Genomic DNA, 17,567 nt, shown 5'->3' on the forward strand with positions numbered 1-17,567 from the left:
CTCAACGCACCTCAGCCCCCCGACATGGCCCTCAAGGTACACCCTCCCTCCTGGCGTGCACCCACTGCACCTCGTGTACCCAATACTCCACACGTGGCGCACCCAACTCTCCACAATACAAGCTGCCTTCCACACCCATAAATGCACCCCACCACACACCACCGTCATACCAGGTCCCAGTCCCTTCCAATCAGGGCCCCTCTCCGTCCTATCAGCAGCCCCGCCCGTCCTACGCGTAATGCGTAGGAGAAGGAGGAGGAGGAGGAAGAGGAGGAAGAAAATAAAGACGACGACGATGAGGACGACAGCGACGACAAGCACAAGGACAGCACCGAAAATGACGAGGATAAGAACCAGAAGACGAGAATCTACAACAGCGAAACAGAAACTATGAACAAGAGGCTGAGGTGACACACACAGAAGAGAGCTGCAGAAAAGGGTCGAGTGTTGGGAAGAAAGACTGCAAAGTGGCGAAGGATGGCCGAATTATCGGCTGGTAGAAAATCACCTTTAAGGATGTTACTGGACACAGGAAAAGTGGAGTGGCCGAATGACTGATTATCTAATTCATTCAAGGCAACCCACCAACAGGATCACGCGGCTCAAGGGACTGACTGACATGAGTGAGTGTGTTGGTACAGTACAAACGTGGCTGCAGGAGACTGGCGGGATGGTGTAGCGAAGGCAACCAGGGTTAGGGCAGGTCGGTGTTGAGGAACAAAAAAAAAGAGTCGGGAGATCACTTATTTGAAAGACTGAATTTCCACAACGACAATGACAACGAGAAAGAAAACAGCGAACACGACGACAACGATGACGGCGACAACAATAACGGTAATGACAACATCGATGACAACAACAATGACCACCACAATGATGACAACCACAACGAAAACGACGATGAAACCGATCACGACAATGAAAAAAACAACAACTACAAATACAATGAAAACGATGACGACGACATCAACATTAACGACGAACACGACAACAATAACAACGACCAATATATAAAGATGACGACAACGACAAATCACAACGTCGAAGAAGGAATACAAGGAGGAGAAGGAATAGGAGTGCCGTGCCGCGCCGTTCTCTCTCCAAATTTGCTCAAGTGCGGAGGAAGGAGAACTTGCTGTCCTTGTCTCATGGCCGCACTCATGCCTGCGTCTCTTCTTCAGTCATGCTGTGAGGACACCTTTCCTCCATGACCATTTATAGACCTTGCCTCTCCACTAAGGTGAAAGAGGAGGAGAAAGAGGAGGAGGAGGAATACAAAGGAATACAAAGAAAAGCCAAACACCAACAGACCTTTTGGTCCTTTCAAGGCTGTTTGGTAACTATTTCTAACTAGCTACAGGGAAGAGAGACAGGACAACATAGCAGAAGGCTCCTCCCCACCCACCACTCCCTCCAGCTTGCGCTGCCATGGAAATAATTGGGAAAAAGTACCATGCAGTATGGAAAAACTGACATGGAATTTTCATAGGAAAGGTTGAAGGGAAGTTTTACTATTCACGCTATGGTGAACTCTATACGCCTATCTGAAAGTTAATACAATTTATAATAAAACTGGTGCTGCAAAATAATTATTCGGACAAGAAGAGAGCTTGTTAGGAATTTGCTTTTAAATATTTGTCTATTTTATTTTTTTTTTAATGATTCAACAGAATTGCTGTTTACGATTTCTGCAGGAAGATTATTTCATATATTTACTGTACGATTAAAGAAAAAATGTTTGGCCTCGTGGGATTTAAAACGTTTGGGTACAATCTTTAATCCATTATTTCTTGTTAGGTGAGAATGATCAATGGTATAATATTTATGTGCATCAATGTTACTATATCCTTTATAAATTTTGAACACTTCAATTAGGTCTCGTCTTATCCTGCGCTTTGTTAAACTAAATAGGATTAGTTCTTCCAGTCGTTCCTCATACGGCTTATTAAGCAATCCTGGAATCATCTTTGTGACACTGCGCTGTATCTTTTCTAGTTTTTCAGTGTCTTTTTTGTAGTATGGTGACCAGAACTGTACACAGTATTCTAGATGAGGACGCATCAGTGAGTTGTATAAGGCAAGTATAATCTTTTCTGATTTAAATTCAAGGGTTCTTCCAATGAATCTTACTAATTTATTTGCCGTCTTTACTGTTTCTGTGAAGTGTTGATTCGGCTTTAGGTCTTTTGACACAACGACACCAAGATTTTTTTCTTTATCAGTGCTTGACAGTGGCATGTTATTCATTACATATCTCGCCTGAACATTGTTGCTTCCAATATGTAGAATTTTACACTTTTCTATATTACATCTCATCTGCCATTTTTCTGCCCAGCTTGTTAGTTAATTGAGGTCACACTGCAGTTCCTGCCACTGTGACACTGACGTTACTCTACGTGTTATTTTGGTGTCGTCTGCAAATTTATCTATTTTGCAATTTATCTCTTCATCAGTATCATTAATGTATATTATAAAAAGTACTAGTCCTAATACAGAGCCTTGAGGAACGCCGCTATTTACCTTATGCCAATTTGATTCTTTTCCATTTATCACAACACAGTTTTCTGTCAAAGAGCCAGTCTCTCAGCCATTTCAGGGTGTTTCTGGCAATGCCGTGAGCTTTTACTTTACTGATGAGTCTCTTATGGAGAACAGTGTCGAAAGCTTTCTGGAAATCGAGGTAGATAATATCAACAGCTTTTGTCTCGTCATACGAGTTAAATACTTCATAAAAGAAGTCTAGTAAGGTCGTAAAGCAGGAACGTTTGGTTCTGAAACCGTGTTGCGAGTCCCTTATGATTTTATTTTCTTCTAAATATCTAACAATTTTATCTATGATTATTGTTTCCATAAGCTTGGAAACTACTAAAGTTAGACTGATCTGTCTGTAATAGGCTGAGAGAGATTTATTTCCTTTTTTTATGATTGGCGTGACATTTCCTAGTTTCTATTCGTGGGGGACTTTACCCGCTAGTAAAGTTTTATTCAATAAAATCGTAATCGGTTTCACGAGCTCATTACTTCCTTCTTTAAGAAGCCTGGATGATATCTTGATATCTTGAGAAGGAAAAGGAGTAGTAGTAGTAGTAGTAGTAGTAGTAATAGTAGTAGTAGTAGTAGTAGTAGTAGTAGTAGTAGTAGTAGTTGTTGTTGTTGTTGTTGTTGTTGTTGTTGTTGTTGTTGTTGTTGTTGTTGTTGTTGTTGTAGTAGTAGTAGTAGTAGAAGTAGTAGTAGTAATAGTAGTAGTAGTAGTAGTAGTAAGAGGAGGAGGAAGAGGAGGAGGAGGAGGAGGAGGAGGAGGAGGAGGAGGAGGAGGAGGAGGAGGAATGTGAAAGCAGCGCTGCAAGCTGTCCAAATTTTAATTAAGTACAGGCAGGGTCACTTTCTGCATCTGTCTCTGTTCCTTTTTTCCTCCTATCTCACCTTGACACTGTTACCTCCTCTGTGCTTTCTTCTCTGCCTCAAAAATAAGTCCTCTCCTACCCACGTTCTCCTCTGCCCTCGTGACGTCAACGCCACGCCCCCGCAGCCGCCACTATATAAGCGGGCCGAAAGGCAAAGCAGCCACCAGTCTCCGACGCACCTCATTCACCGATATGGCTCTCAAGGTATTTCCTCCTTCCTGGCGTGCACACACAGCACCTAATGCACTTAACACTCCACACGTCCCACACCCAATACTCCAGAACAAAAGCTGCCTCTAACACTCAAACATGCACTCCACAACATCCCAACACACCTCCCTCAATACCAAGCCCCAGCGGCCTAACACCACCACAACAAACTTCCTCACAGCCACTCCCACGACCACGCCACAACGCACCAACAACACCACAACAAACGTCCCCATCCCTCACACACACACTGCCCCCAACGCCCCACACACACTGCCCCCAACGGCCAATACAACACATGGCAATACTGCCACACACGCCAACAACGCCTCCCAACGCATCCTCCCAACCACAGTGAGTCCTCTTCCTCCACCAGCTCGTCCTCCTGCCCGCCCTCGTGGCAGTCGCCCTCGCCGACACGACTTCCTATAGGCCGCTTCCTCCTTCTCCTGCCCCCATCTACAGCGCCCGCGCCCCATCCTATAACGCCCCCGCGCCATCCTACAATGCACCCGAGCCAGTGGTGAGTCCCTTATACGCATGCACTGAAATCAGACACACACACACACACACACACACACAAACTTGGTATCGTTCAATGCCTCAAAAACTCAATTCCTCCATCTATCAACTCGACACAACCTTCCAGACAACTCAACTGTCCCCCTCTTCTACACTGAACATCCTCGGTCTGTCCTTTACTTATAATCTGAACTGGAAACTTCACATCTCATCTCTAGCTAAAACAGCTTCTATGAAGTTAGGTGTTCTGAGACGTCTCCGCCAGTTTTTCTCATCCCCCCAGCTGCTAACTCTGTACAAGGGCCTTATCCGTCCATGTATGGAGTATGCTTCACACGTCTGGGGAGGTTCCACTCATACTGCTCTTCTAGACAGGGTGGAATCAAAAACTTTTCGTCTCATCAACTCCTCTCCTCTAACTGACTGTCTTCAGCCTCTCTCTCACCGCCGCAATGTTGCATATCTAGCTGTCTTTTACCGCTATTTTCATGCTAACTGCTCTTCTGATCTTGCTAACTGCATACCTCCCCTCCTTCCGCGGCCTCGTTGCACAAGACTTTCTTCTTTCTCTCACCCCTATTCTGTCCACCTCTCTAACGCAAGAGTTAACCAATATTCTCAATCATTCATCCCCTTCTCTGGTAAACTCTGGAACTCCCTGTCTGCTTCTGTATTTCCACCTTCCTATGACTTGAATTCCTTCAAAAGGGAGGTTTCAAGAAACTTATTCATCAATTTTTGACCACTGCTTTGACCCTTTCATGGGACTGGCATTTCAGTGGGCATTTTTTTATTAGATTCTTGTTGCCCTTGGCCAGTGTCCTTCCTACATAAAAAATAAATAAATAAAATAAAAACACTCACTCATTCACCGTTCCTCCCTCCCCATTCACAGAGTCCCCCTAAGTATGACTTCAGCTGGAACGTCAAGGACGACTATTCCAGCAACGACAATGGCCACCAGGAGACCCGCGACGGCTACGACACCCAGGGATCCTACTACGTGCAGCTGCCCGACGGCCGCCTGCAGGAGGTCACCTACACTGTCAACGGCGACTCAGGCTTCGTGGCCCAGGTCAACTACCAGGGAGAGGCACAGTACCCAACACAGCAGGGCTACGGCTCCGCACCTTCCTACCAGGCCCCCGCCCCGTCCTACCGGCAGCCCCGCCCGTCCTACGCGTAATGCTCCACCCTCGTGACGGCCAAGTCTTTCCGTCTTTGTAAATACTCCATTATACCAGTACGTACAAAGCAATAAACGAATGCGATAAAACACTCTCCTTCCTTCACCCTACACTTCGAATTCCCTACCAAACTCTCCATACATTCCCTTCCCAGCTCCCCACCAACCCTCCACCTCGCATCCTGCCAAAAGCCTCGCCACGTTCCGCCCAATCGCACCAACCTGTGCCGTCCCATCGGGTCGTCACATGTTTCCTGAAATGCATGACAACAGATACCAGGAGCGAGACGATCTAGAACGAGGATTTGTGTGTTTAGCTGTTTGTTCCTCGTAATGAACTATGAGTGGAAGAACAGAAAAAGAACAGAAAAGGGCTTCATTCAGTCCGACCTCTTGTTTGTAAACATGACACTATAAACAGAAAACACCATCAAGTATCTTGAAGGAAATGTGTATATTGAAATTTTCAAGCCGAAAATTAAAGTAGGGATTAAACTACACTATACCAACGTTAGTGCCTCGACCAGCATTGTATTAAACAAAATTATGTTTTCATAAGGAGAATAAATGAAAGACGAGAAGAATTATGCCAAAATAACAATGAAGAGGACCATATGAAAAACACCAAGAAACAGTGGCAGCAAGTCTGGAACCTGCAATGACAAGCCGTCTAGGTCCATTGTCGAAGACAGTGTGAGGTAAGGGAGAGGCACTGGTAGAGGCACTGCGAGGTAGGAGAGAAGGGCTGGCAGGGGCACTGCAGGAATGGGGCGACGGGCTTGGAGAGTCAGTGAGGGATACAGGCATGGGACTGCAAGGGGCACTGCGAGGTAAGGGCGAGGTGTTGGAAAGGGCACTGCAAAGTAGGGACGAAGGGCTGGGAGGGCACAGCGAGGTGGCAAAGGCTGGACCAATCGTCTACATTCGTATTTCATTCATTCATTCAAAACACCACGAGAGCGAGTCAGATAATATAATATATATATAATATATAATATATATAATATAATATATAATATATATAATAATATGAAAAAAACAACAACTACAAATACAATGAAAACGATGACGACGACATCAACATTAACGACGAACACGACAACAATAACAACGACCAATATATAAAGATGACGACAACGACAAATCACAACGTCGAAGAAGGAATACAAGGAGGAGAAGGAATAGGAGTGCCGCGCCGTTCTCTCTCCAAATTTGCTCAAGTGCGGAGGAAGGAGAACTTGCTGTCCTTGTCTCATGGCCGCACTCATGCCTGCGTCTCTTCTTCAGTCATGCTGTGAGGACACCTTTCCTCCATGACCATTTATAGACCTTGCCTCTCCACTAAGGTGAAAGAGGAGGAGGAAGAGGAGGAGGAGGAATACAAAGGAATACAAAGAAAAGCCAAACACCAACAGACCTTTTGGTCCTTTCAAGGCTGTTTGGTAACTATTTCTAACTAGCTACAGGGAACAGAGACAGGACAACATAGCAGAAGGCTCCTCCCCACCCACCACTCCCTCCAGCTTGCGCTGCCATGGAAATAATTGGGAAAAAGTACCATGCAGTATGGAAAAACTGACATGGAATTTTCATAGGAAAGGTTGAAGGGAAGTTTTACTATTCACGCTATGGTGAACTCTATACGCCTATCTGAAAGTTAATACAATTTATAATAAAACTGGTGCTGCAAAATAATTATTCAGACAAGAAGAGAGCTTGTTAGGAATTTGCTATTAAATATTTGTCTATTTTATTTTTTTTTAATGATTCAACAGAATTGCTGTTTACGATTTCTGCAGGAAGATTATTTCATATATTTACTGTACGATTAAAGAAAAAATGTTTGGCCTCGTGGGATTTAAAACGTTTGGGTACAATCTTTAATCCATTATTTCTTGTTAGGTGAGAATGATCAATGGTATAATATTTATGTGCATCAATGTTACTATATCCTTTATAAATTTTGAACACTTCAATTAGGTCTCGTCTTATCCTGCGCTTTGTTAAACTAAATAGGATTAGTTCTTCCAGTCATTCCTCATACGGCTTATTAAGCAATCCTGGAATCATCTTTGTGACTCTGCGCTGTATCTTTTCTAGTTTTTCAGTGTCTTTTTTGTAGTATGGTGACCAGAACTGTACACAGTATTCTAGATGAGGACGCATCAGTGAGTTGTATAAGGCAAGTATAATCTTTTCTGATTTAAATTCAAGGGTTCTTCCAATGAATCCTACTAATTTATTTGCCGTCTTTACTGTTTCTGTGAAGTGTTGATTCGGCTTTAGGTCTTTTGACACAACGACACCAAGATTTTTTTCTTTATCAGTGCTTGACAGTGGCATGTTATTCATTACATATCTCGCCTGAACATTGTTGCTTCCAATATGTAGAATTTTACACTTTTCTATATTACATCTCATTTGCCATTTTTCTGCCCAGCTTGTTAGTTAATTGAGGTCACACTGCAGTTCCTGCCACTGTGACACTGACGTTACTCTACGTGTTATTTTGGTGTCGTCTGCAAATTTATCTATTTTGCAATTTATCTCTTCATCAGTATCATTAATGTATATTATAAAAAGTACTGGTCCTAATACAGAGCCTTGAGGAACGCCGCTATTTACCTTATGCCAATCTGATTCTTTTCCATTTATCACAACACAGTTTTCTGTCAAAGAGCCAGTCTCTCAGCCATTTCAGGGTGTTTCTGGCAATGCCGTGAGCTTTTACTTTACTGATGAGTCTCTTATGGAGAACAGTGTCGAAAGCTTTCTGGAAATCGAGGTAGATAATATCAACAGCTTTTGTCTCGTCATACGAGTTAAATACTTCATAAAAGAAGTCTAGTAAGGTCGTAAAGCAGGAACGTTTGGTTCTGAAACCGTGTTGCGAGTCCCTTATGATTTTATTTTCTTCTAAATATCTAACAATTTTATCTATGATTATTGTTTCCATAAGCTTGGAAACTACTAAAGTTAGACTGATCTGTCTGTAATAGGCTGAGAGAGATTTATTTCCTTTTTTTATGATTGGCGTGACATTTCCTAGTTTCTATTCGTGGGGGACTTTACCCGCTAGTAAAGTTTTATTCAATAAAATCGTAATCGGTTTCACGAGCTCATTACTTCCTTCTTTAAGAAGCCTGGATGATATCTTGATATCTTGAGAAGGAAAAGGAGTAGTAGTAGTAGGAGGAGGAGGAGGCAGTAGACACCTGCCGAAACGATAATTACTCCCAGTGAGGTCTAAAGCACTGTTCAGGGGGTGCTGTGAACTTATCATTAAACCCAGCTGTGACCTCACTGAACGTTTCCCTTTGTGTCTCACAACACAAGGGGGTAGTCACGGCCTGCCCTCTAAAGACAACTCTCTTCCTCCACACAAAACTACAAGCACCTAATAACACACACACCCTTCACTCAAAAAATTTTAAAATCATGGCGACTCCTACACCAGCCTCGGAGTCCCCATCTGGGGAGGGGACCATAAATGTCCCCAGGTCAGACTGCCTTTCCGTCGACGTCCGTAAGTGTCTTGACACCCCCCTCAACTTTTTCTTCATTAACTTCTGCAACATTCGCGGTCTAAGATCTAATTTTCAATCTGTAGAACACCACCTCTCCTCTTCTAAACCTCATCTTCTTTTCCTCACTGAAACTCAGGTGTCTGAGGCAACTGACAGTAGCCCCTTTTCTGTTCCCTCCTACTTTCTCTATCCTCATTTTCGATCCAAAGCTGGATGCTGCGTTTATGTGCGCAATGACTTAACCTGCTCTCGTGCCCACGCTCTTGAATCTTCCGAGTTTTCCACCATCTGGCTTCGACTACAGAGTCATTCTCATACTAAATTTATCTGTGCTGTATACCTCTCTCCTAACTCCTCTGACTATAAGAAATTCTTTGACTGCTTAACTTCCAAAGTGGAGCACATTCTGACCCTCTTCCCTTTTGCAGAGATCTCCATTCTTGGAGACTTCAATGTTCACCACAAGCTTTGGCTTTCCTCTCCCTTCACTGACCATCCTGGTGAACTAGCCTACAACTTTGCTATCCTCCATGACCTAGAGCAATTGGTGCAACACCCTACTCGTATTCCTGACCGTCTTGGAGATACGCCCAACATTCTTGACCTTTTCCTGACCTCTAATCCTTCTGCTTATGCTGTCACCCTTTCTTCTCCGTTGGGCTCCTCCGATCACAATCTCATATCTTTATCTTGTCCTATCACTCCAATCCCTCCTCAGGATCCCCCTAAGCGAAGGTGCCTCTGGCGTTTTGCCTCTGCTAGTTGGGGGGACCTGAGGCGGTATTTTGCTGATTTTCCTTGGAATGACTACTGCTTCCGTGTCAGAGACCCGTCTTTGTGTGCTGAGCGCATAACAGAGGTGATAGTGTCTGGCATGGAGGCGTACATTCCTCACTCTTTTTCTCGTCCTAAACCTTCTAAACCTTGGTTTAACACAGCTTGTTCTCGTGCTATACATGATAGAGAGGTGGCCCACAAAAGGTACTTAAGCCTTCCTTCACCAGAATCTCATGCACTTTATATTTCTGCCCGGAACCATGCCAAGTCTGTTCTCCAACTAGCCAAAAACTCCTTCATTAACAGAAAATGTCAAAACCTTTCAAGATCTAACTCCCCTCGTGATTTCTGGCATCTAGCCAAAAATATCTCCAATAACTTTGCTTCTTCTTCTTTCCCTCCTCTACTTCAACCAGATGGCACCACTGCTATCACATCTATTTCTAAAGCTGAACTCTTTGCTCAAACCTTTGCTAAAAACTCTACCTTGGATGATTCTGGGCTTGTTCCTCCCTCTCCTCCACCCTCTGACTACTTCATGCCTCGTAATAAAATTCTTCGTAATGATGTTTTCCATGCCCTCGCTGGCCTAAACCCTCAGAAGGCTTATGGACCTGATGGGGTCCCTCCTATTGTTCTCCGAAACTGTGCCTCCGTGCTTGCACCTTGCCTAGTCAAACTCTTTCAGCTCTGTCTGTCAACATCTACCTTTCCTTCTTGCTGGAAGTTTGCCTACATTCAACCTGTTCCTAAAAAGGGTGACCGCTCTAATCCCTCAAACTACCGTCCTATTGCTTTAATTTCCTGCTTATCTAAAGTTTTTGAATCTATCCTCAACAGGAAGATTCTTAAACATCTATCACTTCACAACCTTCTATCTGATCGCCAGTATGGGTTCCGTCAAGGACGCTCTACTGGTGATCTTCTGGCTTTCCTTACTGAGTCTTGGTCATCCTCTTTTAGAGACTTTGGTGAAACTTTTGCTGTTGCCTTGGACATATCAAAAGCCTTTGATAGAGTCTGGCACAAAGCTTTGATTTCCAAACTACCCTCCTACGGTTTCTATCCTTCTCTCTGTAACTTCATCTCAAGTTTCCTTTCTGACCGTTCTATTGCTGCTGTGGTAGACGGTCACTGTTCTTCTCCTAAATCTATTAACTGTGGTGTTCCTCAGGGTTCTGTCCTGTCACCCACTCTCTTCTTATTATTCATTAATGATCTTCTAAACCAAACTTCTTGTCCTATCCACTCCTATGCTGATGATACCACCCTGCACTTTTCCACGTCTTTTCATAGACGTCCAACCCTTCAGGAGGTAAACATATCACGCAGGGAAGCCACAGAACGCCTGACTTCTGATCTTTCTAAAATTTCTGATTGGGGCAGAGCAAACTTGGTATTGTTCAATGCTTCAAAAACTCAATTCCTCCATCTATCAACTCGACACAATCTTCCAGACAACTATCCCCTCTTCTTCAATGACACTCAACTGTCCCCCTCTTCTACACTGAACATCCTCGGTCTGTCCTTTACTTATAATCTGAACTGGAAACTTCACATCTCATCTCTAGCTAAAACGGCTTCTATGAAGTTAGGTGTTCTGAGACGTCTCCGCCAGTTTTTCTCACCCCCCCCCAGCTGCTAACTCTGTACAAGGGCCTTATCCGTCCATGTATGGAGTATGCTTCACATGTCTGGGGGGGTTCCACTCATACTGCTGTTCTAGACAGGGTGGAATCAAAAGCTTTTCGTCTCATCAACTCCTCTCCTCTAACTGACTGTCTTCAGCCTCTCTCTCACCGCCGCAATGTTGCATCTCTTGCTGTCTTCTACCGCTATTTTCATGCTAACTGCTCTTCTGATCTTGCTAACTGCATGCCTCCCCTCCTTCCGCGGCCTCGCTGCACAAGACTTTCTTCTTTCTCTCACTCCTATTCTGTCCACCTCTCTAACGCAAGAGTTAACCAGTATTCTCAATCATTCATCCCTTTCTCTGGTAAACTCTGGAACTCCTTGCCTGCTTCTGTATTTCCACCTTCCTATGACTTGAATTCCTTCAAGAGGGAGGTTTCAAGACACTTATCCACCAATTTTTGACCACTGCTTTGACCCTTTTAGGGACTGGCATTTCAGTGGGCATTTTTTTTATTAGATTTTTGTTGCCCTTGGCCAGTATCCTTCCTACATAAAAAAAAAAAAAAAAAAAAAAAGTAGTAGTAGTAATAGTAGTAGTAGTAGTAGTACTAGTAGTAGTAGTAGTAGTAGTAGTAGTAGTAGTAGTAGTAGTAGTAGTAGTAGTAGTAGTAGTAGTAGTAGTAGTAGTAGCAGTAGTAGTACTGGTAGTAGCAGTAGTAGTAGTAGTAGTAGTAGTAGTAGTAGTAGTAGTAGTAGTAGTTGTTGTTGTTGTTGTTGTTGTTGTTGTTGTTGTTGTTGTTGTTGTTGTTGTTGTTGTTGTAGTAGTAGTAGTAGTAGTAGTTATAGTAGTAGTAGTAGTAGTAGGAGGAGGAGGAGGAGGAGGAGGAGGAGGAGGAATGTGAAAGCAGCGCTGCAAGCTGTCCAAATTTTAATTAAGTACAGGCTGGGTCACTTTCTGCATCTGTCTCTGTTCCTTTTTTCCTCCTATCTCACCTTGACACTGTTACCTCCTCTGTGCTTTCTTCTCTGCCTCAAAAATAAGTCCTCTCCTACCCACGTTCTCCTCTGCCCTCGTGACGTCAACGCCACGCCCCCGCAGCCGCCACTATATAAGCGGGCCGAAAGGTAAAGCAGCCACCAGTCTCCGACGCACCTCATTCACCGATATGGCCCTCAAGGTATTTCCTCCTTCCTGGCGTGCACACACAGCACCTAATGCACCCAACACTCCACACGTCCCACACCCAATACTCCAGAACAAAAGCTGCCTCTAACACTCAAACATGCACTCCACAACATCCCAACACACCTCCCTCAATACCAAGCCCCAGCGGCCTAACACCACCACAACAAACTTCCTCACAGCCACTCCCACGACCACGCCACAACGCACCAACAACACCACAACAAACGTCCCCATGCCTCACACACACACTGCCCCCAACGCCCCACACACACTGCCCCCAACGGCCAATACAACACATGGCAATACTGCCACACACGCCAACAACGCCTCCCAACGCATCCTCCCAACCACAGTGAGTCCTCTTCCTCCACCAGCTCGTCCTCCTGCCCGCCCTCGTGGCAGTCGCCCTCGCCGACACGACTTCCTATAGGCCGCTTCCTCCCTCTCCTGCCCCCATCTACAGCGCCCGCGCCCCATCCTATAACGCCCCCGCGCCATCCTACAATGCACCCGAGCCAGTGGTGAGTCCCTTATACGCATGCACTGAAATCAGACACACACACACACACACACACACACACAAACTTGGTATCGTTCAATGCCTCAAAAACTCAATTCCTCCATCTATCAACTCGACACAACCTTCCAGAACACTATCCCCTCTTCTTCAATGACACTCAACTGTCCCCCTCTTCTACACTGAACATCCTCGGTCTGTCCTTTACTTATAATCTGAACTGGAAACTTCACATCTCATCTCTAGCTAAAACAGCTTCTATGAAGTTAGGTGTTCTGAGACGTCTCCGCCAGTTTTTCTCACCCCCCCAGCTGCTAACTCTGTACAAGGGCCTTATCCGTCCATGTATGGAGTATGCTTCACACGTCTGGGGAGGTTCCACTCATACTGCTCTTCTAGACAGGGTGGAATCAAAACTTTTCGTCTCATCAACTCCTCTCCTCTAACTGACTGTCTTCAGCCTCTCTCACCGCCGCAATGTTGCATATCTAGCTGTCTTTTACCGCTATTTTCATGCTAACTGCTCTTCTGATCTTGCTAACTGCATACCTCCCCTCCTTCCGCGGCCTCGTTGCACAAGACTTTCTTCTTTCTCTCACCCCTATTCTGTCCACCTCTCTAACGCAAGAGTTAACCAATATTCTCAATCATTCATCCCCTTCTCTGGTAAACTCTGGAACTCCCTGTCTGCTTCTGTATTTCCACCTTCCTATGACTTGAATTCCTTCAAAAGGGAGGTTTCAAGAAACTTATTCATCAATTTTTGACCACTGCTTTGACCCTTTCATGGGACTGGCATTTCAGTGGGCATTTTTTTATTAGATTTTTGTTGCCCTTGGCCAGTGTCCTTCCTACATAAAAAAAAATAAATAAAATAAAAACACTCACTCATTCACCGTTCCTCCCTCCCCATTCACAGAGTCCCCCTAAGTATGACTTCAGCTGGAACGTCAAGGACGACTATTCCAGCAACGACAATGGCCACCAGGAGACCCGCGACGGCTACGACACCCAGGGATCCTACTACGTGCAGCTGCCCGACGGCCGCCTGCAGGAGGTCACCTACACTGTCAACGGCGACTCAGGCTTCGTGGCCCAGGTCAACTACCAGGGAGAGGCACAGTACCCAACACAGCAGGGCTACGGCTCCGCACCTTCCTACCAGGCCCCCGCCCCGTCCTACCGGCAGCCCCGCCCGTCCTACGCGTAATGCTCCACCCTCGTGACGGCCAAGTCTTTCCGTCTTTGTAAATACTCCATTATACCAGTACGTACAAAGCAATAAACGAATGCGATAAAACACTCTCCTTCCTTCACCCTACACTTCGAATTCCCTACCAAACTCTCCATACATTCCCTTCCCAGCTCCCCACCAACCCTCCACCTCGCATCCTGCCAAAAGCCTCGCCACGTTCCGCCCAATCGCACCAACCTGTGCCGTCCCATCGGGTCGTCACATGTTTCCTGAAATGCATGACAACAGATACCAGGAGCGAGACGATCTAGAACGAGGATTTGTGTGTTTAGCTGTTTGTTCCTCGTAATGAACTATGAGTGGAAGAACAGAAAAAGAACAGAAAAGGGCTTCATTCAGTCCGACCTCTTGTTTGTAAACATGACACTATAAACAGAAAACACCATCAAGTATCTTGAAGGAAATGTGTATATTGAAATTTTCAAGCCGAAAATTAAAGTAGGGATTAAACTACACTATACCAACGTTAGTGCCTCGACCAGCATTGTATTAAACAAAATTATGTTTTCATAAGGAGAATAAATGAAAGACGAGAAGAATTATGCCAAAATAACAATGAAGAGGACCATATGAAAAACACCAAGAAACAGTGGCAGCAAGTCTGGAACCTGCAATGACAAGCCGTCTAGGTCCATTGTCGAAGACAGTGTGAGGTAAGGGAGAGGCACTGGTAGAGGCACTGCGAGGTAGGAGAGAAGGGCTGGCAGGGGCACTGCAGGAATGGGGCGACGGGCTTGGAGAGTCAGTGAGGGATACAGGCATGGGACTGCAAGGGGCACTGCGAGGTAAGGGCGAGGTGTTGGAAAGGGCACTGCAAAGTAGGGACGAAGGGCTGGGAGGGCACAGCGAGGTGGCAAAGGCTGGACCAATCGTGTACATTCGTATTTCATTCATTCATTCAAAACACCACGAGAGCGAGTCAGATAATATAACTGAAGGAATGGGATGACAGGGGGAGTGAGTTACAGTTACACACAGGAAGGGAAAAAAATTGTCTGGAACCGCACAACAGCGCAGCGTTGTTGGGCAGTGGGAAGCAGGGCAAAGGAAACACGAGGAGCCTATGGGCGAGGCTGTTTGGACATAGAGATCGGAAGAAATATAAATAAGTGAATAACTGCTGGCCGAAGTGACAAAATCTCCCACTGTTAATAGTGTTGTCAAAATATCACCATCAGTACAGAGAAAGACAGATATTCAGTTTTAACATTTGAGTCAGAAACCAAGAGTCACATGAGTCTTCGCGTAATGAAACTTCCAGCTTCCCTCAAAGAATACAAAAGAAAAAAATAAACAATGCCTATCACAAAAATAATAGATGAAAAGAGAACATCATCAGTATGAGAGCAGACCAAAATTGAAGACATTAACTGTACAAGTCAAAGAGAAGAGTGGACAAGGGCAGGACACATGACGCGCCAGACAGATAACAGATGGACGGTTGGAGTAAGGGACTGACAACCTGGAGACGGTAAAAGCAGAAAGGGGAGACGGGGAGCTGATAAAGAGATGAGTTTTGATAGGGTGGCGTGGAACAGATGGAGACCAGAGAGATAACCAGGTAAGTTTGAAGGAAGCCTTTGTTAAGCCAGGTAATGTTAGAAGATAATGGTCATGATGATGATGATGATGATGATGATGATGATGATGATGATGATGATAATGATGATGATGATGACGATGAAGATGATAATGATGATGATGATGATGATGATAATGATGATGATGCGACAGAAAACTTCAAGTGCCCGAAGAAAATGCATTCAATTTCTCACAAAAGTCGTGTCACTTTCTAAAAACAAAAGTGGAACATTCTGGCCTCGACACGACCTCTCAACACCACGCCACGTGGATTTATTCCTGGTCCTTTCTCTCCCTCCAAGTTCATCCTATTTATCCCACCTCCTTCCTTACATTCCTCGTGACTTCCCTTCACATCTTCATCTCCTAACCTCATTCTCGGCCTCTAAAATCAGTGCCCATTCCTTCCATTCCATTCCACCACTATATAAGCGGGCCGAGAGGTAGAGAAGCCACCACTCCTCAACGCACCTCAGCCCCCCGACATGGCCCTCAAGGTACACCCTCCCTCCTGGCGTGCACCCACTGCACCTCGTGTACCCAATACTCCACACGTGGCGCACCCAACTCTCCACAATACAAGCTGCCTTCCACACCCATAAATGCACCCCACCACACACCACCGTCATACCAGGTCCCAGTCCCTTCCAATCAGGGCCCCTCTCCGTCCTATCAGCAGCCCCGCCCGTCCTACGCGTAATGCGTAGGAGAAGGAGGAGGAGGAGGAAGAGGAGGAAGAAAATAAAGACGACGACGATGAGGACGACAGCGACGACAAGCACAAGGACAGCACCGAAAATGACGAGGATAAGAACCAGAAGACGAGAATCTACAACAGCGAAACAGAAACTATGAACAAGAGGCTGAGGTGACACACACAGAAGAGAGCTGCAGAAAAGGGTCGAGTGTTGGGAAGAAAGAGTGCAAAGTGGCGAAGGATGGCCGAATTATCGGCTGGTAGAAAATCACCTTTAAGGATGTTACTGAACACAGGAAAAGTGGAGTGGCCGAATGACTGATTATCTACGAGTAATTCATTCAAGGCAACCCACCAACAGGATCACGCGGCTCAAGGGACTGACTGACATGAGTGAGTGTGTTGGTACAGTACAAACGTGGCTGCAGGAGACTGGCGGGATGGTGTAGCGAAGGCAACCAGGGTTAGGGCAGGTCGGTGTTGAGGAACAAAAAAAAAGAGTCGGGAGATCACTTATTTGAAAGACTGAATTTCCACAACGACAATGACAACGAGAAAGAAAACAGCGAACACGACGACAACGATGACGGCGACAACAATAACGGTAATGACAACATCGATGACAACAACAATGACCACCACAATGATGACAACCACAACGAAAACGACGATGAAACCGATCACGACAATGAAAAAAACAACAACTACAAATACAATTAAAACGATGACGACGACATCAACATTAACGACGAACACGACAACAATAACAACGACCAATATATAAAGATGACGACAACGACAAATCACAACGTCGAAGAAGGAATACAAGGAGGAGAAGGAATAGGAGTGCCGTGCCGCGCCGTTCTCTCTCCAAATTTGCTCAAGTGCGGAGGAAGGAGAACTTGCTGTCCTTGTCTCATGGCCGCACTCATGCCTGCGTCTCTTCTTCAGTCATGCTGTGAGGACACCTTTCCTCCATGACCATTTATAGACCTTGCCTCTCCACTAAGGTGAAAGAGGAGGAGGAAGAGGAGGAGGAGGAATACAAAGGAATACAAAGAAAAGCCAAA

At 45.2% G+C, this 17,567-nt stretch overlaps 2 protein-coding genes across 2 annotated transcripts; both read left to right on the forward strand.

The window, feature by feature from the left end:
- The first annotated feature begins 3,571 nt into the window (after window positions 1-3,571).
- On the forward strand, window positions 3,572-5,412 carry LOC135113300 (cuticle protein 21-like). The gene is made up of 3 exons (XM_064028514.1): window positions 3,572-3,608; window positions 3,991-4,137; window positions 5,032-5,412. The coding sequence occupies exons 1-3, from the start codon at window positions 3,597-3,599 to the stop codon at window positions 5,320-5,322; spliced, it is 450 nt and encodes a 149-aa protein (XP_063884584.1). The 5' UTR covers window positions 3,572-3,596; the 3' UTR covers window positions 5,323-5,412.
- A 6,987-nt stretch (window positions 5,413-12,399) lies between these two features.
- On the forward strand, window positions 12,400-14,264 carry LOC135113301 (cuticle protein 21-like). Its single transcript, XM_064028516.1, has 3 exons — window positions 12,400-12,439; window positions 12,822-12,968; window positions 13,884-14,264. The coding sequence occupies exons 1-3, from the start codon at window positions 12,428-12,430 to the stop codon at window positions 14,172-14,174; spliced, it is 450 nt and encodes a 149-aa protein (XP_063884586.1). The 5' UTR covers window positions 12,400-12,427; the 3' UTR covers window positions 14,175-14,264.
- The last annotated feature ends 3,303 nt before the right edge of the window (window positions 14,265-17,567 follow it).

This window comes from Scylla paramamosain, chromosome 25 (assembly GCF_035594125.1).
Source record: "Scylla paramamosain isolate STU-SP2022 chromosome 25, ASM3559412v1, whole genome shotgun sequence".
NCBI classification, from domain to species: Eukaryota; Metazoa; Arthropoda; class Malacostraca; order Decapoda; family Portunidae; genus Scylla; species Scylla paramamosain.

What these genes read in the sequence shown, in the direction of transcription:
- LOC135113301 (XM_064028516.1), top strand. An exon ending in ACAATGCACCCGAGCCAGTG is followed by an intron (nt 12,969 to 13,883) that starts GTGAGTCCCTTA and finishes CCCCATTCACAG; the next exon opens with AGTCCCCCTAAGTATGACTT.
- LOC135113300 (XM_064028514.1), top strand. An exon ending in ACAATGCACCCGAGCCAGTG is followed by an intron (nt 4,138 to 5,031) that starts GTGAGTCCCTTA and finishes CCCCATTCACAG; the next exon opens with AGTCCCCCTAAGTATGACTT.